This window comes from Oncorhynchus mykiss, chromosome 9 (genome assembly GCF_013265735.2).
Source record: "Oncorhynchus mykiss isolate Arlee chromosome 9, USDA_OmykA_1.1, whole genome shotgun sequence".
NCBI classification, from domain to species: Eukaryota; Metazoa; Chordata; class Actinopteri; order Salmoniformes; family Salmonidae; genus Oncorhynchus; species Oncorhynchus mykiss.
The window spans coordinates 37096736-37122994 of record NC_048573.1 but is presented as its reverse complement, the minus strand read 5'-3'; the positions used below and the strand labels follow the sequence as shown (position 1 = coordinate 37122994).

Genomic DNA, 26259 nt, shown 5'->3' with positions numbered 1-26259 from the left:
ATAAATGCCCTCAATCTACACACAATACTCCATAATGACAAAGCAAAAACAGGATTTTAGAAATTTTTATTAGTTGGGGATTTATCAAATTGGCCTGCTGTGCTGCTCAGTGTGGCTTTGTATCACATTGTTCTTAGGAGGTCGTGCTAGAAATTGAAGGGAAGAGTTTATTTTTTTTAAGAGGATCATACTCAGATTCACATAGCTTTGTGTCTCCTATGATCATTCTATTATGGTTGCATTTCAAATTAATTCATGTAGACAGTCACACAGCAGTTTGGTGTTCCCAGTATTTTATTTCAACCAACTGAGCCATCAAGACCACGTTTCAGAGCTACACAAGCAACATAAGTAATCTGTTGATGCATAATGGACACTCCTCGCACTCTTTGTGGCCTCTTTCTCCACTACATCTATACAGTACATACTTGTCAACTAGTAAAACTGGCTAATTAGCATATAGTGCATTCGGAAAGTATTCAGACTCTTTCTCCACATTTTGTTATGTTACTGGCTTATTCTAAAATCTACATACAATAATACCTCATAATGACAAAACAGGTTTTTACAAAAATAAAGAAAATATTCAGACCCTTTGCTATGAGACTCGAAATTGAGCTAAGGTTGCTTCCAATGATCATCCCTGAAATGTTTATCTGTAACTGTATCTTTATCTGTAAGTCCACCTGTGGTAAATTCAATTGATTGGACAAGATTTGGAAAGGCACACACCTGTCTATTTTGGTCCCAAAGTTGACAGTGCATGTCAGGGGGAAAACCAAGCCATAAGGTCGAAGGAATTGTCCGTAGAGCTCCAATATAGGATTGTGCTGAGGCACAGATCTGGGGAAAGGTACCAAAACATTTATGCAGCATTGAAGATCCCCAAGAACACAGTGGCCTCCATCATTCTTAAATGCAAGTAGTTTGGAATCACTAATACTCTTTCTAGATCTAGCCGCCAGGCCAAACTGAGCAATCGGGGGAGAAGGACCTTGGTCGGGAAGGTGACCAAGAACCCGATGGTCACTCTGACAGAGTTCCAGAGTTCCTCTGTCGAGATGGGAGAACCTTCCAGAAGGACAACCATCTCTGCAGCACTCCACCAATCAGGCCTTTATGGTAGTGTGTGCAGACGGTAGACACTCCTCAGTAAAAGTTTGCCAAAAGGCACCTAAAGATTCTCTGGTCTGATGAAACCAAGATTGAACTCTTTGGCCTGAATGCCAAGCGTCATGTCTGAAGGAAACCTGCCACCATCCCTACGATGAAACGGGGTAGTGGCAGCATCATGCTGTGGGGTTGTTTTACAGCGGCAAGGAATGGGAGACTAATCAGGATTGAGGGAAAGATGAACGGAGCAAAGCAGAGAGATCCTTGATGAAAACCTGCTACAGAGCGCTCAGGGCTTCAGACTGGGGAAAAGGTTCACCTTCCAACAGGACAACGACCCTAAACACACAGCCAAGACAATGCAGGACTTGCTTCGGGACAAGTCTCCGAATGATCTAATGGCCCAGACTTGAACATCTCTGGAGAAACTTGAAAATAGATGTGCAGCGACACTCCCCATCTAACCTGACAGAGCTTGAGAGGATGGGAGAAACTCCCTAAATACAGGTGTGCCAAGTTTGTAGCGTCATACCCAAGAGGACTCGAGACTGTAATTGCTGCCAAAGGTCCTTCAACAAAGTACTGAGTAAAGGGTCTGAATACTTATGTAAATGTGACATTTCCGTTTTTTTATCTCTAAGTTTTTGCTTTGTCATTATGGGGTATTGTGTGTAGATGAGGGGGAAAAAACAATACATTTTAGAATAAGGCTGTACCGTAAAAAAAATCTGGAAAAAGTCAAAGGCTCTGAATACTTTCCCGAAAGCACTGCAATTATAGCCATTTCTGACGGAAAAGTTCTGTTACTGAAATCCCTCATTCATTTTGGAAAAACATTCCCTATTCCCTCAACCCTTTATGTGACGCATGTATGCATCACATGCACTTGACCAATAGGAGAACTTCACTGGTTGCTCGAGGTAAAGGAGAAGTCAGATGCTTGGAAAACATTTGACTAGTTGTGGATAAAACTGGAGATGAAGAAAAAGAAGGTAAGGAACATGCGCTGCATACATATTGTGTGTGCTGTCAGATTACAATATGATTTCTCTGACCGCACTTGAAGAAACTTTCAAAGTTGAAATGTTCCAGATTGACTGACCTTCATGTCTTAAAGTAATGGAGTGTCATTTCTCTTTGCTTATTTGAGCTCTTCTTGCCATAATATGGACTTGGTCTTTTACCAAATGGGGCCATCTCCTGTATACCATCCCCTACCTTCTCACAAGACAACCGATTGGCTCAAATGCAAGAAGGAAAGAAATTCTATAAATTAAATGTAAGGCACACCTGTTAACGGGATTGCAGCCATAACAAGTTAACGGGATAATTGTCATCAACAACCGCTGAATTGAATTGCGCTACATTCAATGAATATTACTACAAATATTTATATTCATGAAATCACAAGTGCAATATAGGAAAACACAGTTTAGCCTTTTGTTAATCCACCAGTCGTGTCAGATTTTGAAATTATGCTTTACAGCGAAAGCAATCCAAGCATTTGTGTAAATGTATCGATCGCATGACAAAACAATAAGTACACTTAGCATCAAGTAGCTTGGTCACGAAAATCAGAAAAGCAATCAAATTAATAGTTTACCTTTGATGATCTTCACTCACGAGACTCCCAGTTACACAACAAATGTTCCTTTTGTTCGATAAAGATTATTTTTATATCCAAAATACCTCTGTTTGTTTGGTGCGTTATGTTCAGAAATCCACAGGAAAGAGCTGTCACGACAACGCAGACAAATTCCGAATAGTTTCCGTAATGTCCACAGAAACATGTCAATTTTTTTTTATAATCAATCCTCAGGTTGTTTTTAAAATATATAATCGATAATACACTGCTCAAAAAAATAAAGGGAACACTAAAATAACACATCCTAGATCTGAATGAATGAAATATTGTTATTAAATACTTTTCTTTACATAGTTGAATGTGCTGACAACAAAATCACACAAAAATGATCAATGGAAATCAAATTTATCAACCCATGGAGGTCTGGATTTGGAGTCACACTCAAAATTAAAGTGGAAAACCACACTACAGGCTGATCCAACTTTGATGTAATGTCCTTAAAACAAGTCAAAATGAGGCTCAGTGGTTTGTGTGGCCTCCACGTGCCTGTATGACCTCCCTACAATGCCTGGGCATGCCCATGATGAGGTGGCGGACGGTCTTCTGAGGGATCTCCTCCCAGACCTGGACTAAAGCATCCGCCAACTCCTGGACAGTCTGTGGTGCAACGTGGCGTTGGTGGATGGAGCGAGACATGATGTCCCCAGATGTGCTCAATTGGATTCAGGTCTGGGGAACAGGCGGGCCAGTCCATAGCATCAATGCCTTCCTCTTGCAGGAACTGCTGACACACTCCAGCCACATGAGGTCTAGCATTGTCTTGCATTAGGAGGAACCCAGGGCCAACCGCACCAGCATATGGTCTCACAAGGGGTCTGAGGATCGTATCTCGGTACCTAATGGCAGTCAGGCTACCTCTGGCGAGCACATGGAGGGCTGTGCGGCCCCCCAAATAAATGCCACCCCACACCATGACTGACCCATCGCCAAACCGGTCATGCTGGAGGATGTTGCAGGCAGCAGAACGTTCTCCAGACTGTCACGTCTGTCACATGAAAGCAGGTTCACACTGAGCACATCTGTGAAGAGCACAGGGCGCCAGTGGCGAATTTGCCAATCTTGGTGTTCTCTGGCAAATGCCAAACGTCCTGCACGGTGTTGGGCTGTAAGCACAACCCCCACCTGTGGATGTCAGGCCTTCATACCACCCTCATGGATTCTGTTTCTGACCGTTTGAGCAGACACATGCACATTTGTGGCCTGCCGGAGGTCCTTTTGCAGGGCTCTGGCAGTGCTCCTCCTGTTCCTCCTTGCACAAAGGCGGAGGTAGCGGTCCTGCTGCTGGGTTGTTGCCCTCCTACGGCCTCCTCCACGTCTCCTGATGTACTGGCCTGTCTCCTGGTAGCGCCTCCACGCTCTGGACACTACGCTGACAGACACAGCAAACCTTCTTGCCACAGCTCGCATTGATGTGCCATCCTGGATGAGCTGCACTACCTGAGCCACTTGTGTGGGTTGTAGACTCCGTCTCATGCTACCACTAGAGTGAAAACACCGCCAGCATTCAAAAGTGACCAAAACATCATCCAGGAAGCATAGGAACTGATAAGTGGTCTGTGGTCCCCACCTGCAGAACAACTCTTTTATTGGGGGTGTCTTGCTAAATGCCTATAATTTCCACCTGTTGTCTATTCCATTTGCACAACAGCATGTGAAATGTATTGTCAATCAGTGTTGCTTCCTAAGTGGACAGTTTGATTTCACAGAAGTGTGATTGACTTGGAGTTACATTGTGTTGTTTAAGTGTTCCCTTGATTTTTTTGAGCAGTGTATATCAACCGCAAATGTCTATCAGTAGGAGAGGGGAAAGCAATGGCTGTCCAAACTATGTTGCGCGAGCAAAACTCATGCGACCACTTGGCGCGATGTCATCTTTCTGGCTCGTTTTTCAAAATAAAAGCCTGAAACTGTCTGAAGACTGACATCTTGAGGAAGCGATAGGAAAAGGAATCTGGTTGATATCCCTTTAAATGGAGCAAAGAGAGGCTATGGAACATAGAGTTCCCAAAATAGAAGCCACTTCCTGGTTTGATATTCCTCAGGGTTTCGCCTGCAATATCAGTTCTGTTATACTCACAGACAATATTGACAGTTTTGGAAACTTTAGAGTGTTTTCTATCCAATACTACTAATAATATGCATATATTAGCAACTGAGACTGAGGAGCTGGCCGTTTACAATGGGCACCTTTTCATCCAAGCTACTCAATGCTGCCCCTGCAGCCATAAGACGTTAACTGAAATGCATTCCAGGTGACTACCTCATGAAGCTGGTTAAGAGAATGCCAAGAGTATGCAAAGCTGTCATCAAGGCAAAGGGTGGCTACTTTTAAGAATCTCAAATATTTTGATATGTTTAACACTTTATTGGTTACTACATGATTCCATATGTGTTATTTCATAGTTGTGATGTCTTCACTAATATTCTACAATGTAGAAAATAGTTTAAAAAAAATAATAATAATAATGAGTAGGTGTCCAAACTTTTGACTGGTACTGTTTATAAGTATTGAAATATAGGCTTATTAACTAAGTTACGGTATTAAGACTAAACAGGATGCCCTCTTTGGCATACAACTCTAGAGTGGTTATGCAAAGCTTACTAATGATAACAACATTACTTATTATTATTAACATCAACGAGATCAAGAAAAAGGAGGGTTATTATTAGAAATACATTTTTTCCTGACAATTTGGAACAACGTAAACACTAAATAAATAAATACCAGAGAGGCTGTTCTAAGAAAAAATTGATAAAGCCTTTATTACAGTATAGCAAATATTAAAAACAGCCGAATTTGTTTATCCGACATGTGGTTGCGTTAGGTTTGGTACTCACGGAATCAGTAGGTCTTAAATACTCAAACAGAAGCAGGATCTGTCTTACTTCTGCATACATATATGGATGATCTATAAAGCCAGTTAGGATGTTGAATGATTGATTGATGTTTCCTCTCTCCTCACTTTTCTTAGTGCTGTTTTCTCATCTCCTAATGCCGCTGCTGCCTCGGCCACATTGTTCTCAACATCAATATGCTGGTTAAATGTGCTATTATGCACAGAGCAACATGGTCTAACAAAAGAAGCCAATTCAATAGAGCACTGATGTTTCAGAGCCGCAGATAGCAACCGCTATCCAAAACTGAAGCGCATTGGTTAAAAAAAACGAACATAATTTGTATTGGTGTTGTACCATTGTTCTTACGTAATATAACCATATACAATTTTAGTAGCACATGTCAGTGATGGACTGTGTCATCCCCACGGCCTCCACAATGGATTAGTCCACTCAGACTGCTGCGAATCAGACAGGTACACCATTCAATTATTATAATTTTTTGCTACTGCTTGACTAAAGAAATCTCTGTTGACCAACAGCCTATCGACCAAACAATAGACCAGTCGACTACATGGGGTCAACCCTACTAAATATATTCATAAACACACAACTTGATGCAAGTCTAGTGGCTGACTTGAGAGATTCTTCAGCAACATGGGTTCCAAAAGAAGGATATCAGTGAACATATACTGAATGATTCTAGACTGGCTTGTATTAAAAATTGACAACTACCTGTATTGTGTACTGGTAGGCTCCAACCTTAGGCTGCCATGGAAACGTGAGGATACTGGGACTGAGGACTATGGGATTGTACATTTCTACATCCTGTTCATTATGGACTGTGTTGGCCAGCTCATGGACTCCTCCATTCTAGAACAGAAAAACAACAACCTTGTTAACTTAAGACATAACCAAGCTATTTCTAACTAATGATAATGATCTCCCACAGTTGGATATAAGATAACACACTCAAAATATCTGCGAAGAAACTAATTCAAGGTTATGCCAAAACTCACTTGATCCACCACAGATTTGAGCACAGCTTCAATTAGTGTTAGCCCGTTTTTCAAAGCCTTGACACGGTGGTAGGACCCATTCAGGGAGGATTCCAGAATCTCAAAGTACTCCTCTGGGAAGGCAGCTTCGATCCGAATGTTCTGCAGACAGAAACAATCAAGAGAGTAGCACTTAAAAATACAGAAGGAAATAAGACAGAGAAGAACTGTTTTAATGTGTGGAAAAAAAAACAACCATCAAATAGGACAAATGATGTAGGCCAAAAATGTCCTAAATCTTCCTTTCCAGTATTTTTATGTCTCCCAGCTGTATTTCAGTCTGCAGTTGATTAAACATCAAGAGGAAGATGCAGAATTATACTGACAATAAATTAGCTTTTCCATTTTATAAGAGTGAGAAGAGTGACAGTGTTACAGATTTAACAAACAGATCCATCAATGACGGTATAGAATTAAGACAACTTAGGCAGAGCTTACTTACATCAGATAGGTAAATCCTATTGCTTGACTTGTCAAACACTTCAATGAGGATATTATACACTCGTCCTGTTTCCAGGACCCAGCTCTCTCCAGGATTAATCTTAAATCCTGGGAGAAAAAGACAATACGAGTTTAAATTTGAACTGGAATGGTTTACTTTAAAATTAAATCGCTAATACACAAGGATGAAAGCATGCAAACATACCCAAGTATCCTGGTTCCACCACATACAGAGTCCCGTTGGGCAGACGAGACACCCCTTGCATGCGAAGGCCTGAGCAATTGTTATTAAGGACAATAACGTTAGGTACACAAAGAGTGGCATTCTGGGACCGTTTTTAGTTATACTGACAACACGGTTCATGTCTCGTGTTTGTCAAGTGCACAATACAACTCGCTGGGGTAGGGTCTTAACTTATTATGGCTGCAATCCCACTAACGGGATAAGTGTCATCAACAACCGCTGAATAGCATAGCGATACATTCAATAAATATTACTACAAATATTTATATTCATGAAATCACAAGTGCAATACAGGAAAACACAGTTTAGCCTTTTGTTAATCCACCTGTCGTGTCAGATTTTGAAATGATGCTTTACAGCGAAAGCAATCCAAGCGTTTGTGTAAGTTATCGATCGCACAACAAAACATTAAGTACACTTAGCATCAGGCAGCTCGGTCACAAAAATCAGAAAAGCAATCAAATTAATCGTTCACCTTTAATGATCTTCACTCACGAGACTCCCAGTTACACAACAAATGTTCCTTTTGTTCCATAAAGATTATTTTTATATCCAAAATACCTCCGTTTGTTTGTCGCGTTATGTTCAGAAATCCAGAGGAAAGAGCGGTCACGACAACGCAGATGAAAATTCCAAATAGTTTCCATAATGTCCACAGAAACATGTCAAACATTTTTTAGAATCAATCCTCAGGTTGTTTTTAAAATATATAATCGATAATATATCAACCGCAAATGTCTTTCACAGTAGGAGGGAAAAGTAATACCTATCCAAACTCTGTTGCGCGAGCAAAACTCATGTGACCACTTGACGCGATGTTATCGTTCTGGCTCATTTTTCAAAATAAAAGCCTGAAACTATGTCTGAAGACTGTTGACACCTTGAGGAAGCGATAGGAAAAGGAATCTGGTTCATATCCCTTTAAATCCAGCAAAGGGAGGCTATGGAATATGCAGTTCTCAAAATAGAAGCCACTTCCTGTTTTGATTTTCCTCAGGGTTTCGCCTGCAATATCAGTTCTGTTATACTCATAGACAATATTTTGACAGTTTTGGAAACTTTAGTGTTTTCTATCCAATACTAATAATAATATGCATATATTAGCAACTGAGACTGAGGAGCTGGCCGTTTACAATGGGCACCTTTTCATCCAAGCTACTCAATACTGCCCCTGCAGCCATATGAAGTTAAGTAGAGGTTTAGCTTGTCAGTCTGTCAAGTCCTGTTATATTACTGCCCGTCTCTACTCCACTAGGCACACTCACCTCCTCTATATATACAGATAAAGCACTGCAATCCACTGAGGAGGATATATTTAGGCCCAAGGGGGTGTGGTATATGGCCAATACATCACGGCTATGGGCTGTTCATAGGCAAGACGCGATGCAGAGTGCCTGGATACAGCCCTTAGCTGTGGTATATTGGCCATATACCACAAACCCATGAGGTGCCTTATTGCTATTATAAACTGGTTACCAAAGTAATTAGAACAGTAAAAATACATGTTTAATCATACCTGTGGTATACGGTCTGATATACCACAGCTGTCAGCCAATCAGTATTCAGGGCTCAAACCATACAGATTATAAGATAGAATGGAACACTAAACTTCACCATTACTCCCTTCCTACACAGTGCACCATTCATGTTACACACCATTGCATGTCATTACAATAACCATTACGCAACCCTGTTGATGTGACAAATGTTGTGACATGATTAGGGCTGTTACGGTGACCGTATTAACGACACACCGGCAGTCGCAAATCATGACCGCAGTCAAATTCCACATGACCGTTGAGTCACAGTAACTAGGCTTCTCCAAAACTGTGCTCTGATGCCACTGATGGTCATTAGTAGCCTAACTTGCTAATTGTCATTAGTAGCCTAACTTGCTAATGGTCAGTACTCTGCCTTTTATTGTCCCTCTAATCACTCTGACATCAATGCAAATGCTAGTGTATATGACAGGTGCATGCATGATAATAGAACATTCTAAATCTAAACTAATATCACACTTATTATTTGGTCAATTTAAAGACGAGATTACATTTGAGAATTGTCTGATGGATGACAATATCACTGGTAAACGATGGCCAGTGTGTGCAGTCTAAGATACTTTTGTCACTTTTTCCAAATCAGTCCCATGCACCATGTAGCCGAGCCCATAGGCCTACATGTTTTGAAAAGGTTTGTAATCACAATGCCTATAGGCCCAAGACCCCTGGAACACGGTTTGAGAGCCCATAAGCCTACAAAGCCTAGTGAAACGTGCTCTTATAAGCCCGTCATTGCGCAATCATGTATGAAAACAGAGTTTTGACTGGCCACTATTTAAAACAGGATCCCAGCTTTCTCATGCGGCTATATTTATTGCTCAATTCTTCAAATGAAGTACATTCATCCGCTTTACAACCAGTGTAGCTTACCTGGCATATAAAAAAATTAAGTGCTCATCTTTCATGGAACTTTTTTCAAATCAGCATCAGTCGCATCACGCAGCCTTCGAATGTATTAAAAATCAAAACATATAGCCTGAAGTTTGTATCTCAACTAAAGTTGCATAAATAATTAAATGAAGCATATAGGAGTACCTGTTTCTTTGTTTAACAGCTCAACACAGAATAGCCGCATGTGCACACTCCCTCAGAAATCATTAGGGGAAAATATCCTTTCTATTTTATTCAGCTATGTTCAATTGTATTGTTCCTACTATAAAATAAAATAACACCACTGGAATTAAGCAAATATTGTCTGCTAAATTAACTAGTGTAGCCCACAGCCATATGACATAGCCAGATCAGGACGTAACATAAGGATGACTCAGAATATGCAATTCTGTTCTTCTGAAATAGGCTACATTTTCTTCATATCATGTTTCTTTAGACCTGCCTAAAATAAATAATGGATTTATTGTGATGGTGTAGTCTATATTAAATGGATTTATTCGATTTTTTTTTTTTAAATGTACATGTTCCAAAGGTTCACATCAATGGCTTGTAGGCTATGCGTGGAAGCCGGAGACGCTAAACGTGTTTGTGTTAATGGTCGATTATCATGAGACAGGCAGTTATTTCTTTGACAATCACCGGCTGACAAAATTTCATGACTGCCACAGGCCTAAATGTTGCTGCATAGTTCCCAAATAATGTCATAGCACAGTAGAGGAGTCCAGAACTAATCAAGATAATGTAAAGTGTGATACGTCTTAAAGGATACTCTTATGGTCCAGCACCACGTTGATATGTCCCAGATGCAGGCCATTGACCGTGGAGGTGCTCTGGTCCAGACTAGCCACGGCCAGCTCTTGGTTTCCATCAGGCCCAGCCACACTGTTCTGGAGGTGCAGCTCATACTGGTCACAGGGCATGGATAACTCTGGAAATCAACAGAACTAACCTGGGTTAGTTCTTTATCATAACATCGCCAATATTTACTTCATAAACGTGTAACATGCCACCCTGAGCTGTGATATGAATACCATCTAACCATTCTTGGCACACGTGATTCAATACGAAATGTATTGTTAATTTACTTGATTCAAATTCAGACCTACCTGTGATCTTTCCCTGTCTAATCTTCTGGACCTTGTATTGGATGGATGTGCCCACCAGCAGGTAGACATCATGTGCAGGGCTCAGTAGGATGTTCTCCAGAATCAGCAGTTTCACCTCTGCTGCACCCACATCCTGTGTGAAGGGTAGATACCGTAGTTACGGCACAGCAAACTACACATGCCGTTTGACATGCCGAGAAACCAAATCCAGACCAAATCAGTTACAGTATGATTCACACGCTAGCAATAGCTCCCAACACTCCAAGGCATGTCATTCATCTAATTGTATCAACTTTATAATCATATTTCATATCATCACATAAACTACTTTACATTTTTGGTATATAATTGACTGTTGTAAATACACCCCTCAGTGGTACTGTTATCGCTCTGTGTAATCAAATATTACGCCTACCCTATGACTGTGGAGTCTCATTTCAGACGGGTTAGACAGGCTCTACTAGCTGTGACATCACAGATAAGACTGGAGAGGAGACATCACTTTTACGCAAGTCAGATTGTTATTTATAGCCGTCAATGCCCCCGGAGGGCTGCTGCATGCCACGAGCCGAGACGATAGTAGGAAACTACTTCAACTAAGAAGTTTTTATACCCCTCTGATGTTCCCTTCCCTCGCTTCTACAAAAAAAAAATACTTCTGATTTGAGGTCCTTGAGCCAGTATTTAATTATTAACTATACAGTATGATACAGTCTACTTCAAAAAAACAAGGTAAGAAATTCAGGACATTTTTAAACCTTATAGAGAGATTCTTGGATTTTGGCCTTGAGCTTAGCGTGGCCCGTTTTCAGTCCTGACACCAAGATGATATCTCCCTGTTTCCCCACTCTCTCCATCTCAGAGATGTAACCAGGGGGGGTGTACGTAGACTCAGAGAATTTAAGAACCCTTGAGGGAGGGAAAGGGATTGGAAAACACATTACATGCCTATTATCGACAGTGACAAATGGACATCTTACAATTAACCTCTACATACAGAGGATAATATTTTAGACTTGTGATAAGATTACTTCAGTATAGGATAGGCCTCAGGTTGAGGTCAATTCTGGCACAAGGCAAATCATAACCAAATGTATTTAAATAACTTGATAAGCCACAGGTAAGATTGAATTTGCATTGAATTGCCATCCTTAAACCAGTTGTTATAATGATGTTGTTGACCATCTACTTTACATTCACGCTCACAGGCAGGTTGTTTTCTCCATGATTGAGTGCATGGAAACGCACCTTAATGAGTTGTAGGAGTCAAGGAATCCATCCATGTCTGCATCTTTCACAATGGTCCAGTCAAACACCAGGCTTGCTAGAGTGCTGAAGGTGTTTCCTGCACAATCAACAATTTGGGGGTGAGAGACGTGGCCAAGTACATGCACCCATTGCTTGGGATTAGATTTAACGTACATTGTGCAATTTAAGTTTCAACTTTCAAATATATTTTACACTGCTACAGGCAAAACATTGTCCTGTGAATTTGTGTTGAAAGGACTTAAATCCCTGTGGACAAGACGGCAAATACAGCACATCACTTTGACTAGTCCCTAAAGGTTGCAGTCCTATAAGCCCAAACACCAATAATCCTCTTTCAACACGGTATTTCAGCTATTCCATTTGATAGATCTGAGAGTAATACACATAAAGGCTAAAACAAACAACAAAATGCAGCGCGCCTTAGGGGCCGTCATCAAACGGAATCAGGTTGTGGCTCCAGCTCATTTAACAGAGTTTGTCTGTGCCTGGCCCAAATGGAACCAGTGAGACAGAACAAAGAGACATTTAACCACTGCCTGAGGACAGGGAAGGCCTGCCATGGGGGATCACAATCATCACTACTGGAAAAGTCATTATACTGGCTAGTCCACACAACAATACTGTGGATCTCTCGATGCATTAAACTGAAGCGGATAGCACTTTTAAGTTGTTCTTATATCTGTAGTAAAGCTCTAATTACTCTACTAAGAACATTGCATTAACATGTTGCAGAGCAATTACATTGTAAAAAGTTTACACAATTGGAATATCAGGACTTTGTTGCAACAATGGTGATACTCTAGTAACATTGTAAGTACACCGTTAATACAGAGGTAGGTATAGAGCAACTTAATGTCAAGTGTTGTGATGACAGCATACCGTGACGTAAATCTCTCTGAGCAAAAGAGAACCAATGCTACAAGCTGTCCAATAACGCATAACAGTGTATCCTTGAACACTCCTCACCCTCAGAGTCCAGTGCGTGGATCTTCAGTTCCAGTGGTGAGTCCTCCAGGTGCAGCTCTCTGGTGGTGGACACTATCTGGATCTCACTGATGATGTCCACGATGGCATCGCAGCGCAGTACCTGTCCCGTTACTGAGTACAGGAGAAGGGGACAGCCACACACACAGGTAATGCAGCCAGTTATCATCAAACGCACCAAGCCTTAACAATGAGTGATACGGTACGAGGTGTAATCAACTCAAGAAAGGAAACATCTCAGAGGTCCTGCTGTGATTAGCGATGGGCTACATTCGGTATTACGGCACCGTTCTGTACAGTTTCAACATGATTGTTGTTAAGGAAGTTTATAAGAAAGGCATCTGAAAGGGCCTATGAGTTAGGCACCTCTAATTAGTCTGTATCACGAATGACTGCCCCATGACAAGCCAATAGCGCTGGAGTAAACATCTGGCTTGCAGTACTATTGCACAATGTGGTAAAGCAGCAGTTTTCATTCCTTTTACTGAGCCCCACAGGGATGCACTTTTTACATCTAGCCAAGCACTTACAAACCGGATTAAGCTAATAAAAGGGAAATGTTTCAACATATACAATACCAGTCAAAAGTTTGGACACACCTACTCATTGAAGGGTTTTATCTTTATTTTTACTATTTTCTACATTGTAGAATAATAGTGAAGACATCGAAACTATGAAATAACACATGTGGAATCATGTTGTAACCAAAACAAAAGTGTTAAACAAATCCAAATATATTTTACTCTTCAAAGTAGCCACCCTTTGCCTTGATGACAGACTTGCACACTATTGGCAGTCTCTCAACCAGTCATGAGGTAGTCACCTGGAATGTTAAAAGTTAATTTATGGAATTTCTTTCCTTCTTCCTTCTCCTTTGAGCCAATCAGTTGTGTTGTGACAAGTAAGCAAAGAGAAACAACAATCCATCATTGCTTTAATGCAGAAAATTTAAAGAACAGAATGTTTCTTTAAGTGCAGTCGCAAAAACCATCAAGCGCTAAGATGAAACTGTTCATTAGAGTTAAATGCACCTCAGATTGCAGCCCAAATAAATTCTTCACAGAGCTCAAGTAACAGACATCTCAATATCAACTGTTCAGAGACTGCATAAATCAGGCGTTCATGGTTGAATTGCTGCAAAGAAACCACTACTAAAGGACACCAATAAGAAGAGACTTGCTTGGGCCAAGAAACACGAGTAATGGACATTAGACCGATGGAAATCTGTCCTTTGGTCTGATGATTACAAATTTGAGATTTTTGGTTCTAACCGCCTTGTCTTTGTGAGACGCCGAGTAGGTGAACGGATGATCTCCGTATGTGTGGTTCCCACCGTGTAGCATGGAGGAGGTGGTGTGATTTACTTTGCTGGTGACAGTGTCTGTGATTTATTTAGAATTCAAGGAACACTTAACCAGCATGGCTACCACAACTTTCTGCAGCGATATGCCATCCCATCTGGTTTACGCTGAGTGGGACTATCATTTGTTTTTCAACAGGACAATAACCCAAACCTCACCTCCACGCTGTGTAAGGGCTATTTGACCAAGGAGAGCGATGGGGTCCTGCATCAGATGACCTGGCGTTCACAATCACTTGACCTCAACCCAATTGAGATGGTTTGGGATGAGTTGGACAGCAGAGTGAAGAGAGAGCAGCCAACAAGTGCTCAGCATATGTGGGAACTCCTTCAAGACTGTTGGAAAAGCATTCCTCATGAAGCTAGTTGAGATAATGCCAAGAGTGCACAAAGCTGTCATCAAGGCAAGGGTTGCTATTTGAAGAATCTAACATGTATTTAGATTTGTTTATCACTTATTTTGGTTACTACATGATTCCATGTGTTATTTCATAGTTTTAAAGTCTTCACTATTATTCTACAATGTACAAAATAGTCCAAATAAAGAAAAACCCTTGAATGAGTAGGTGTGTCCAAACTTTTGACTGGTACTGTAGTTCATAGGGCCGAAGCAATACACTGAGTAGATTATCTGGCGATAGCCTATAGGCTAAATCACCTCAACATCCATGGACCGAAGTATAACAAGTCCTTACCTTGAACCAAGTTTCCATACAACCTTTTCATGCAAGTAAAGCACATGTCGGATACAAAATGTTATGACAGACCTAATGGAAACAGCAAATTTGTCGGTAAACTTTCCAAATGTTGACAAAAAAAATACGCTAGACATGGTGGGATCTTTTCATCTGTGTAAAATGAATTATGCAAGAAATGGCAGTTGAAATGCTTTCGTGCTAAAATATTGATATAATAACCATTATATCGAAGTAAACTGAGTCACATGATGACACGTGTGCTCTTCCCCCTATGACAAGGGAATTGATGCAGTTTATTAGATTACAGATAAAATAAATAATGATGTACTTCACAAGGTGGTGAAAGTTCAAGGTGATGAGCTTGATGCTTCTTTCCAATAAATATCGAGGGTGTTATTCTGGTGACATGATGATCGATGCTTGGCTGCCATTTGACACAGTTTTATAATCTCGCTCTTTTGTCCATAATTATTTCATCATGTAGGCTATACCCGCACTGTATCTGTGAGCAGTTGGCTTGAGCGCACATGCCAATACCAGAAAGGGCACATTCGCTATATAACGCAAACCGTCAGTCGAGTTGAAAATGGGATGAAAACCCATTTAACCTTTTCATACACGAGTTCCAGATATCTCTATTCTATTTTTTTCTCCCAAATTTTGTGGTATCCAATTGGTAGTTACAGTCTTGTCTCATCGCTGTAACTCCCGTACGGACTCGGGAGAGGCGAAGGTCGAGAGCCGTGCGTCCTCTGAAACACAACCTAACCAAGCCGCAATGCTTCTTGACACAATGCCCTTTCTTGAAACACCCTACACCTGGTGACCGTGACAGTGTGCACTGCGCCCGGCCCGCCACAGGAGTCGCTAGTGAGCAATGGGACAAGGACATTCCTGCCGACCAAGCTTTCCGCTAACCCGGACGATGCTGAGCCAATTGTGCGCCGCTCCATGGGTCCCGTGGTCGTAGCCGGCTGCAACAGAGCCTGGACTCTCACCCAAAATCTCTAGTGGCACAGCTAGCACTGTGATGCAGTGCCTTAGACCACTGCGCCACACGGTAGGCCAAGTTCCAAATATCTCTAACGGTCGCCCCAGCGTGAGTTGTTTTATGCACACAATGTCAGAATGCACTCACTGCTCCAAAATGTGATTATTACGCAACAGAACAGTTAACACGAGCTGTCTGCTAATTATCTATAGGCTATATTTGAACTTGTCAATTTATAATTATTGTAATTAAGTTGTATTTTCTAACAGTTTGAATTGAGGTGTGTTCCACCTCCTCATTAATTCACATAGAAGTAGCCCATTTTAGCGTTACGGGCAATTTGTGTTTGAGGCTTTACTGGGCCTGACAAACTTCTCTCTTCACTAATGTTTGCGCAGATCAAGTATGCAGATATTTGAGCAGTCTTGCGTCTTGATGCGGGAAAAAAAACATGCCGGCATGCATAAACTACACCTCCTCGGATTACTTTCGATTTCTAGAAAGTGTGTAACTCAATTATTTTGATCAATGGTGAGCTCACTCGTGATGTGATTAATTATAAAGAGTAATTGATATTAGCTAATTCATATTGTAGTTTCTGTCAACAGAGTTATAAAAATATGACCGCTTGTGTTACATCAATCTTTCCTCAGTTAGCTCTAGAACAAATGTAGCCTACATTTTCCAGTTTGGATGATTGTGTTATGCTGTAGCTACTTCTGTGAATGTTTGAACATTGCATCCAATGCTCAAATGTGGATTGTTGAGTCAATCGAACCTGGATGTTCTAAATAAGCGTTCTAATTAGATGTTGACCGATTATGATTTCTCAACGCCGATACAGATTGTTGGAGGACGAAAAAAAGCCGATACCTATTAAATCGTCCGATTGTTCGTATTTGTAATAATGACAATTACAACAATACTGAATGAACACTTATTAACTTAATATAATACATAAATAAAATCTATTTAGTCTCAAATAAATAATGAAACATGTTCAATATGGTTTAAATAATGCAAAAACAGTGTTGGAGAAGGAAGTAAAAGTGCAATATGTGCCATGTAAAAAAAGATAACGTTTAAGTTCCTTGCTCAGAACATGAGAACATATAAAGCTGATGGTTCAATATCCCCAGTTCTTCAATATTCCCAGTTAAAAAGTTTTAGGTTGTAGTTCTTATAGGAATTATGACACGTCAACTATTTCTCTCTATACTATTTGTATTTCATATACCTTTGACTATTGGATGTTCTTATAGGCACTTTAGTATTGCCAGGCTAATCTTGGGAGTTGATAGGTTTGAAGTCAAACAGCGCTGTGCTTCAAGCATTGCTAAGAGCTGCTGGCATAACGCAGTAAACTGCTGTTTGAATGAATGCTTACGAGCCTGCTGCTGCCTACCACCGCTCAGTCAGACTGCTCTATCAAATATCAAATCATAATTTTAAGAACGGCATTGACGTTAATTGTCAGGTACATTTGTGAAACGTTTGTGCTTTATTCGCTTATCTGCTTTTTTCGCGAATGTGCTTTTGTTAAATCATCACCCGTTTGGCGAAGTTGAAGTAGGCTGTGATTCGATGATAAATTAACAGTAGGCTGTGATTCGATGATAAATATATTGATTATATGCAACGCAGGACAAGCTAGTTAACCTAGTAATATCATCAACCATGTGTATTTAACTACTGATTGTGAAGATTGTTTTTTTTATAAGATAAGTTTAATGCTAGCTAGCAACTTACCTTGGCTCCTTGCAGCCACAAGGTTATTTTGATGCTGCACTCGCGTAACAGGTGGTCAAGCCTGCCACGCAGTTTCCTTGTGGATTGCAATGTAATCGGCTATAATCGGCATCCAAAAAGGCAAATTACTAATTGGTATGAAAACTTGAAATCGGCCCTAATTAATCGGCCATGCCGATTAATCTGTTGACCTCTAGTTCTAATCACACCAGTTTGAGCGTATTCTGCGTAGAATGATCACACCCATCGTTGCTACATGTGAAAAGGTTAACTAGTAAAAAAAATATTTGGTATTTGGGAATTTAACCGCAAACTCGTTTTTATGTGCACTATGTCATCAAGCACAGACTTATCTGCAACAAGTCAGAGAATATTCACATGAAAATCTGTCACCAATTGGATGGAAACACATCTATGGGAGAGACTCAAGAATAGCCTATGTGAGAATATGCTATTTCAATACTACTCTCATGAACTTCCGGATTAGCAGGTAGGCCCATTTCACCTGTTCACGTTTTATGCTGGATGAAAAGGCCCTCCATGGCTGTTTGACCAAAAGCTTAGCCACAATAAAGACACCTCTCTCTCTTCATCCAACAGGTACTGTACTCACCGACATCCTCAGCCAGTATGATGCTGGTGAGTCTGGAAGGCTGGGTGGAGCGGGCCTGGAGGACGGCTCTCTGGGAACACAGTCTGCTGACGTCAACTTCCACAGCCTCGATGCTGGCCACCTCCGGTCTGGTGGAAGACCTGTCGGTACGAAAGGTATTCAGACACTCTCTGGGGACAATTGAAGATAGATAAATAATCTCTTATTTATTAAAAACAGAAGTGTTTTGCTTTCATCAGGGTGCTATTCAGCATAACCTGATGAATATAAAATCGGTCTCATAACTCACATTTTGCCTAATCTCGGTTAACACAGAACTGAAGTCTTGCGTAATTGGTCAGACGCTCGATTAAGTTTTGGGTCCATAAGTGTTAGGAATAGAGATTGATTGAGCAAGGATCCGAAACGAAGAGCTCCACCAGATCTCTGAAGTTACAGGCAAATCTGTGCCAAATGTCACATTCTGTTACTGAATTCAAAAGATGCTAATGCCAAATCATGATTTGTCCAAAGCACCGGAAATAATGCTACTCCTTATCTCACATTTCCCAATGTATGAGGACAGATCTATGGTACCATTTGTTTACGTAGTCTGTCTACCAGAGATTATATTTTGCCCAAGGACATGTTGGGAGCTGTTATCTATCAAATTAAAGGTTTTGACAGGAAATGTCTCTGATTGATGGTCCTAAAATGAAAAGCACAAAGTTTATTTCATTTTGCACTGTCTCTATGCACACTCACACTCCAACACACTTAACGTGCACACACATGTATACTGACTCTACACACACAATCTACATGTATTATGCTGCTGCTACTCTTTTTATCATACACTGGACAGTTTATGGGGGGAATTTGGCAGGGCCTGGGCTCATATCCATGTGCATGACCACCGGTACTTTCCAGACAGGGTCATGCCTGTTAGATAATACCCAAGCCAAAACTATTTATTCCATAAAGACATTAACTTTCTATCAACTAAAAGCATTATTCTGATGTCATATCTAGTTATATGCCACAGTGCATAGTAATGACCTAGTTTGTAAGATGATACATGCGTGGACCATGCAACACGTTTCCATGGCGGGTAATATTCTAGGAAAGGTACCCATCTTTTGAAAGATATTCACTTACCATCTGTAACAGCCTTCAGTTGCCTCCAGTGTGAAGTTTATTCTAGTGCTTCGGGCAAGTGGTAATAAAACTTTGGGGATATTCAACTTTGAGGCACACGTGTTGTGAATTGAACTTAATATCAATAACAAAAACACTGACAGTGAGCTCAACACAAAAACCGCCATTTCTGACAGCCAGATAGATAGAATATACTATAATAAAAAAAAGATTAAAAAAAATACCATTCAAATTGTTAGAGGTTATAGCCTAATACAGTTCAATAACTGTATCATTCTTTGATCCTCAATTAACATTTCCGACAGTGAGTGATCACCAAGAGGTAAGCGTTAGATTAAACTAACATTGCTACTGTAACCATGTATTTCAGCAAATATTCGAACCATTGATAGGCTACTTAGTTTCAATTCCTTACACTAACCGTGCGCCGCGACAGCATGACTATGATAATTTCGCTTCTTCCCCTAAATGTACACGTTCAATTCAAGTTACCTACAAAGCTCTTAGATAAAATACACAGTAGACTTTCCCCTAACGTCTAAATGAACGATTCAATTAATTCACACAAAAAATATAATTCACATGACATGCAGAAATACCCGCCATTACAAATAATTGGAGCTGCAGCGTGCATGCTGGGAGTCAGTTGACGTCATTTACAAAGTCGAAATGTGAGTCTATGATGACGCTTTGTCTTAAAGATGCAGAGTTCCGCTTTTTGCCGGAGCCATTTATGCCTAAATATTTTCATGTACATGAGGACCTTTGCGTTATCTCACCAGCATTCCAGCAACATACAGTAGGCAGCCTATGTCTTAGCACCACTTACATACCACTCACATACTAACAACCTACTATTCAGTCACCTATTGTGAAAGACAACTCAGTCAGTGCATTTGATCATGAGGTGAATTATGCATGCTCCTTATAACAGGGACAAATATGTCCAGGTGTGATCGGGACAGGTTACTATATCCCTTGTATAGCCTATCTCAAGATATGAAACTCCTGGTAGTCTGATACATAGAGTCCTACTGATAAAAGCAATTATAGTGTGGTTTCAAAACACTGATTGTAATGTCTGTGTTTCTCTGGGGAGAGGAAACGCTGCCTTGGTCTTTGCTTTGACCCTAGACTGATGAGGATCACTGTATAGCATTAGTTAGTGAGTACTGCACCATTCCTCAATGTGATTGTTGTTCAGGAGGTCAGCAGGTCTAAACAACTCTCAGCAACACCAATTCTTCCTTTAACTTCCAGCCGCTCTGTCTGAAAGAGACTATATGACCCACTGACACTGCCCCCGGTGAGAGGGGAATAAATCAGCTCAGGAGTTAACACACACACCGGGAACTTTAATTAAACACACTGAGGAAGATGAATATGGGATGTACATCGGGATGAAAAGTGACAAACGTAGTGGAATGGTAGTGTAGAAGGAAATGAAAGGCAATGACAATACAATATTACAAGAGCAGTAATAACAGTTACACATTATGTATCAATTATTACTTTTATTATTATGTGTTTTACTTTTCTATTATTTCTGTATTTTCTTTCTCTCTGCATTGTTTGGAAGGGTCCCAAACTTAAGCATTTCACTGTTAGTCCACAGCTGTTGTTTACGAAGCATGTGACAAATACAATTAGATTTAAATTTTTTTGATGTTTGGCCCCAACCATTTACAAGTAGAGGAGTTGAGTAAATCAGCTGGGAGCATGCACTTCAGGATCAAACACAGAGCTTTTAGTGCTCCCGGGTTTAAAGCAAGCCGCTGCTCTGTCAGATGTATGGCATAGTATTTTTAAGGTGCACTGAGCACTGTAAAAGTAGATCTTCTTTCCTCAACTGAAAGAATGTGGCCAGTGTGGGCAGTCCATATCTGTTGAAGGCAGCCCTCACTTGAAAAATGCCCGTCTTTTCCCAACAAATATGCATACATTGGCCCAATGTGGGCTAAAATACATTGGGTCGATGTGCCGTTGCTATTTAATAGGAATAGGAATGTATTTATTTATGCCAATTTTTATTCAACACATAAAATGCATTTTTTTTCAAGCCCTTAAAGGTATTTAGGGAATGTGATACATTGTATCAGAAATACAACCAAGTTGTTACTATCATACACAAGATAAACTGTTGAGTGTCTTATATGTCACATGCACTTTCATTGTATTGGGCTGGCTGTGGCTTATCTGCATTGGGCTGTTGTAGGCTAGCGAGGGCCGGAATACTGAATGGGCACACAATGGTTGGGGGTGATTAATTGCAGGAAATTCACTTTAAAACTGCAACATATTCTCATAGCCTCATTACAAAATGTGTAGAATAGCAATAAAAAACGACTATGTTTTTCAACACAAATTGTCGGGGTCCCAAATGTGGTAGTCCTACCCTAAGGCTAGCCTATGTTGGGCTGGTGGGGCTTGGTGTAGGCTAGCCCAAGTTGGGCTGGTGTGGGCTAGCCTGTGTTGGGCTGGTGTGGGCTAGCCCATATTGGGCTGGTGTAAGCTAGCCTTTGTTGGGCTTTTATGTGCTTGGTGTAGGCATGTGCCCACCGAATACCCACATGGGGCCAATTGGGTCATGTTTGCTAGGGTCTTGTCACTTTGTACAATCACTGAGCTATCTTAATCAGCTTTTGCCTCTGCATAGTAATTGTTATATTTATTTAACTAGGAAAGTCAGTTAATTAAGAACAAATTCTTACTTACAATGATGTCCTACCCTGGCCAAACCCGGATGATGCTGGGCCAATTGTGCACCGCCCTGTGGGACTCCCAATCACAGCCGAATGTGATGCAGCCTATGATAACGGTATAACAAAAAGTCTAATTATTTTCTGTTCATTACTGGGGAAAGGTCAAGCAAATGATTCAAGTCATAAGTAAGTACCTTGTGTATGATATTATCACTAACTTTGCCATCTATATTTTTACCAGGTGATTCATCTAACTGCATGCAGTGCACCCCTTTCCACCCCTGGGTGTCACTAGCTAGATTTCCATCCAATTGGTGACAGATTTTCACACGAATATTCTAAAATCCGCATAACGAAAATATGCGCATTTCCCCACCAGTGGTGTTTCCGCCAAACACCACTTGCAGATCAAATTCATTGCGTGATGAGGTATGCACACACAATGTACTGTTTCGCTTACATTTTCATGTACCAATACAAATCTAATGTTCAATGTGTTCCCATCGCATTTTCTACTCTACCGATTATTTTGACACAAAAACTGCTGCATTAAATATCAAATGTGCCTTGCTCTGGTCTTGGCACTTGCGCTCTAGCCAGAGTGGTGACTGTAACTGTGCTGCTGGCAACAGCCATATTCAACAGGTGTTGAGCGCTTGTAAATTCAATTCCCTGTGGAACGCCTTCGACAGAGTCCATGCCCTGACGAGTTGAGGCTGTTCTGAGGGCAAAAGCAGGTGGTGGGGGAAGGTGTTCTTAATATTTTCTACACTGAGTATACCAAACATTAGGAACACCTTCCTAATATTGAGCTGTACCCCTCGCCCCCTTTTGCCCTAAGAACAGCCTCAATTCGTCAGGGCATGGACTGCATTTCGCAGGGATGCTGGCTCATGTTGACTCCAATGCTTCCCCCAGTTGTGTTAAATTGGCTGGATGTCCTTTGGGTGGTTGACCATTCTTGGCACACACTTGAAACTGTTGAGCATGAAAAAACCCTGCCGCGTTCCAGGTCTTGATACAAACCGGTGTGCCTGGCACCTACATACCCTGTTCAAAGGCACTCTCATATTTTGTCTTGCCCATTCACCCTCTGAATGGCACACATACTGTACACAGTCCACGTCTCAGTTGTCTCAAGACTTTTAAAAAAGTTATTTAACCTGTCTCTTCCCTTTTATCTACACGGATTGGAGTGGATTTAACAAGTGACATCAATAAGGGATCATAGCTTTCACCTGGATTCACCTGGTCAGTCTATGTCATGGAAAGAACAAGTGTTCTTAATGTCTATATCAGTGTATATCTCTAATAGAGACAGTTCATTTGCACCCCCCTAAGAGAGAAAATACAAAATGTTCAGGAAAAAAAAACAGATTTACTAATCACGGGCAACATTCATCTGTATGGTAACAATAATTATGGATTTGCTAACTTATTTCTATTTTACTTGGGGGTCATAATTAAGAGATCAAATTGTTTATGCAAATCTGGCCAAGGGCTATACGCTGGAGAGGCAGGAGATTAGCAATGCTAGGGATAAAAACAAGATTAATACAGACATCAGACAGAGAATGTGCATAAAGTAAAATGCAGAAATGTTTGCGATTTATGTCTTTAAATAGACAGTAGCTAAATCATGGGAATGCAAAAATCAAGCTCATACAGTTGAAGTCGGAAGTTTACATACACCTTAGCCAAATATATTTAAACTCAGTTTTTCACAATTCCTGACATTTAATCCTAGTAAAAATTCCCTGTTTTAGGTCAATTAGGATCACCACTTTATTTTAAGAATGTGAAATGTCAGAATAATATTAGAGGGAATTATTTATTTCAGCTTTTATTTATTTCATCACATTCCCAGTAGGTCAGAAGTTCACATACACTAAATTAGTATTTGGTAGCATTGCCTTTAAATATTTAAACTTGGGTCAAACATTTTGGGTAGCCTTCCACAAGCTTCCCACAATTAGTTGGGTGAATTTTGGCCCATTCCTCCTGACAGAGCTGTTGTAACTGAGTCAGGTTTGTAGGCCTCCTTGCTCGCACACGCTTTTTCGGTTCTGCCCACAAATGTTCTATAGGATTGAGGTCAGGGCTTTGTGATGGCCACTACAATACCTTGACTTTTTTTGTTGACCTTAAACCATTTTGCCACAACTTTGGAAGTATGCTTGGGGTCGTTGTCCGTTTGGAAGACCCATTTGCGACCAAGTTTTAACTTCCTGACTGATGTGACTGATGTCTTGAGATGTTGCTTTAATATATCCACATTATATTAAAAATGGCCACCTTAATAAATGGCTCACTTGTCACTTAAATAAACTTCCGACTTCAACTGTATCATGATAGACAGTGGCCATGGGAGTGCTTCAAAATGAAATGCTATAGAGTCAAAAACAGAGACATGATCACAGTCTCTTAATTGTCACCTGTGCAAAAGAGAGAGACAATAATTTGCAGTCAAGCAGTGATAGCTATAATCAAGTCAGAGTTATTTTACAAGAAAGGTCTATCATGTATGCACAGCACCTGCTTTCTCCATGGACTATCAGTCGAATATAAGACATTGGAGGAGATGGTGGTACAGTTCAAATGAGGGGACAGTATCTGATTATTTTGAAGTGCACCGCATCGATTATATGCAACGCAGGACATGCTAGATAAACTAGTAATATCATCAACCATGTGTAGTTAACTAGTGATTATGTTAAGATTGATTGTTTTTAATAGATACGTTTAATGCTAGCTAGCACCTTACCTTGGCTCCTTGCTACACTCACATAGCAGGTAGTCAGCCTGCCACGCAGTCTCCTCGTGGAGTGCAATGTAATCGGCCATGATCGGTGTCCAAAAATGCTGATTACCGATTGTTATGAAGACTTGAAATCGTCCCTAATTAATCGGCCATTCCAATTAATCGGTCGACCTCTAATCTCAACCCTATTGAGCTGTTGTGGGAGCAGCTTGACCGTATGGTACGTAAGAAGTGCTCATCGAGCCAATCCAACTTGTGGGATGTGCTTCAGGAAGCATGGGGTGAAATCAGCTTCTATCTCAAGGCCATCAGACTGTTAAACAGCCATCACGAACACAGAGGCTGCTGCCTACATACACAAATCAACCCTCAAGCATGGCAGAGAAGATGAAAACAGGACAGAGCTGGTTTAGTAAAATGACATGTTAGGAAATGTCTTGAATTAGGGAATAAACAATAACCAGATAGATCGACAAGTGATTTATCCTTCAGCTTTTTGTGTATGTGAAATTATTTGTTGGCATTGCAGCTTATGAGCTCATGCAGGTTCATGAGTTAACACTCATGGACTGATTTCCAATTGTAATTCCCACAGTCTGAATTCACCTCTCTATGTCTCCTCTGATTCCAAAGTGTATCCCCTTTCCCTTTGATCCTGTTACCACCACGTTCAGCCCAGATTGTGTTGCTGGTTTCCTGGACACTGGGAGATGCACAGCGTGATTCACAGAAACATTTGTTTTTAATGTGTTTTAGATCATGTCTTGCCATATTAGTCAGAGAGCATTACCAGTGAGATCTGCATTCAGAATGGTTGGTGAGATGGTAATCTTTAAGTTCAAAACATGCTTAAGTGTTAAGTCTATAAGGGGAGAACTGTACCGATCAAGCACAGCTGGGGTACGGTACCCTCTGGAACTTGACCAGACTTGAGTTCTAAATCTTTGTTCAACTGAAGAAAAAAATACTGGTCTTGGTATGGCTTGGAATGGTCTCCAGACAGTATAGCAAGAGTTGATAGAGGTATGATGACACCTGAGAGTGGTAAAACATATTTCTTTGTTTGCACTCTTTTGGGGTATGTGTCGGCAGTGTAGGTACAG

General features: G+C 40.7%; 1 protein-coding gene across 1 annotated transcript in view; it reads right to left on the bottom strand.

The window, feature by feature from the left end:
• nup210 (nucleoporin 210) overlaps window positions 1-20356 on the bottom strand; it is a 63367-nt gene extending 43011 nt beyond the window's left edge. Inside the window, exons 1-11 of the mRNA XM_021615545.2 lie at window positions 19694-20356; window positions 18557-18696; window positions 13128-13259; window positions 12141-12237; window positions 11651-11801; window positions 10893-11025; window positions 10556-10714; window positions 7298-7366; window positions 7094-7200; window positions 6613-6753; window positions 6329-6466 (exon numbers count right to left, since the gene is read on the bottom strand). Coding sequence (XP_021471220.2) covers window positions 6329-6466; window positions 6613-6753; window positions 7094-7200; window positions 7298-7366; window positions 10556-10714; window positions 10893-11025; window positions 11651-11801; window positions 12141-12237; window positions 13128-13259; window positions 18557-18696; window positions 19694-19860 — 1434 coding nt within the window. The 5' untranslated portion in view covers window positions 19861-20356. The remainder of the gene's footprint in view (window positions 1-6328; window positions 6467-6612; window positions 6754-7093; window positions 7201-7297; window positions 7367-10555; window positions 10715-10892; window positions 11026-11650; window positions 11802-12140; window positions 12238-13127; window positions 13260-18556; window positions 18697-19693) is intronic.
• Window positions 20357-26259: the final 5903 nt, after the last annotated feature.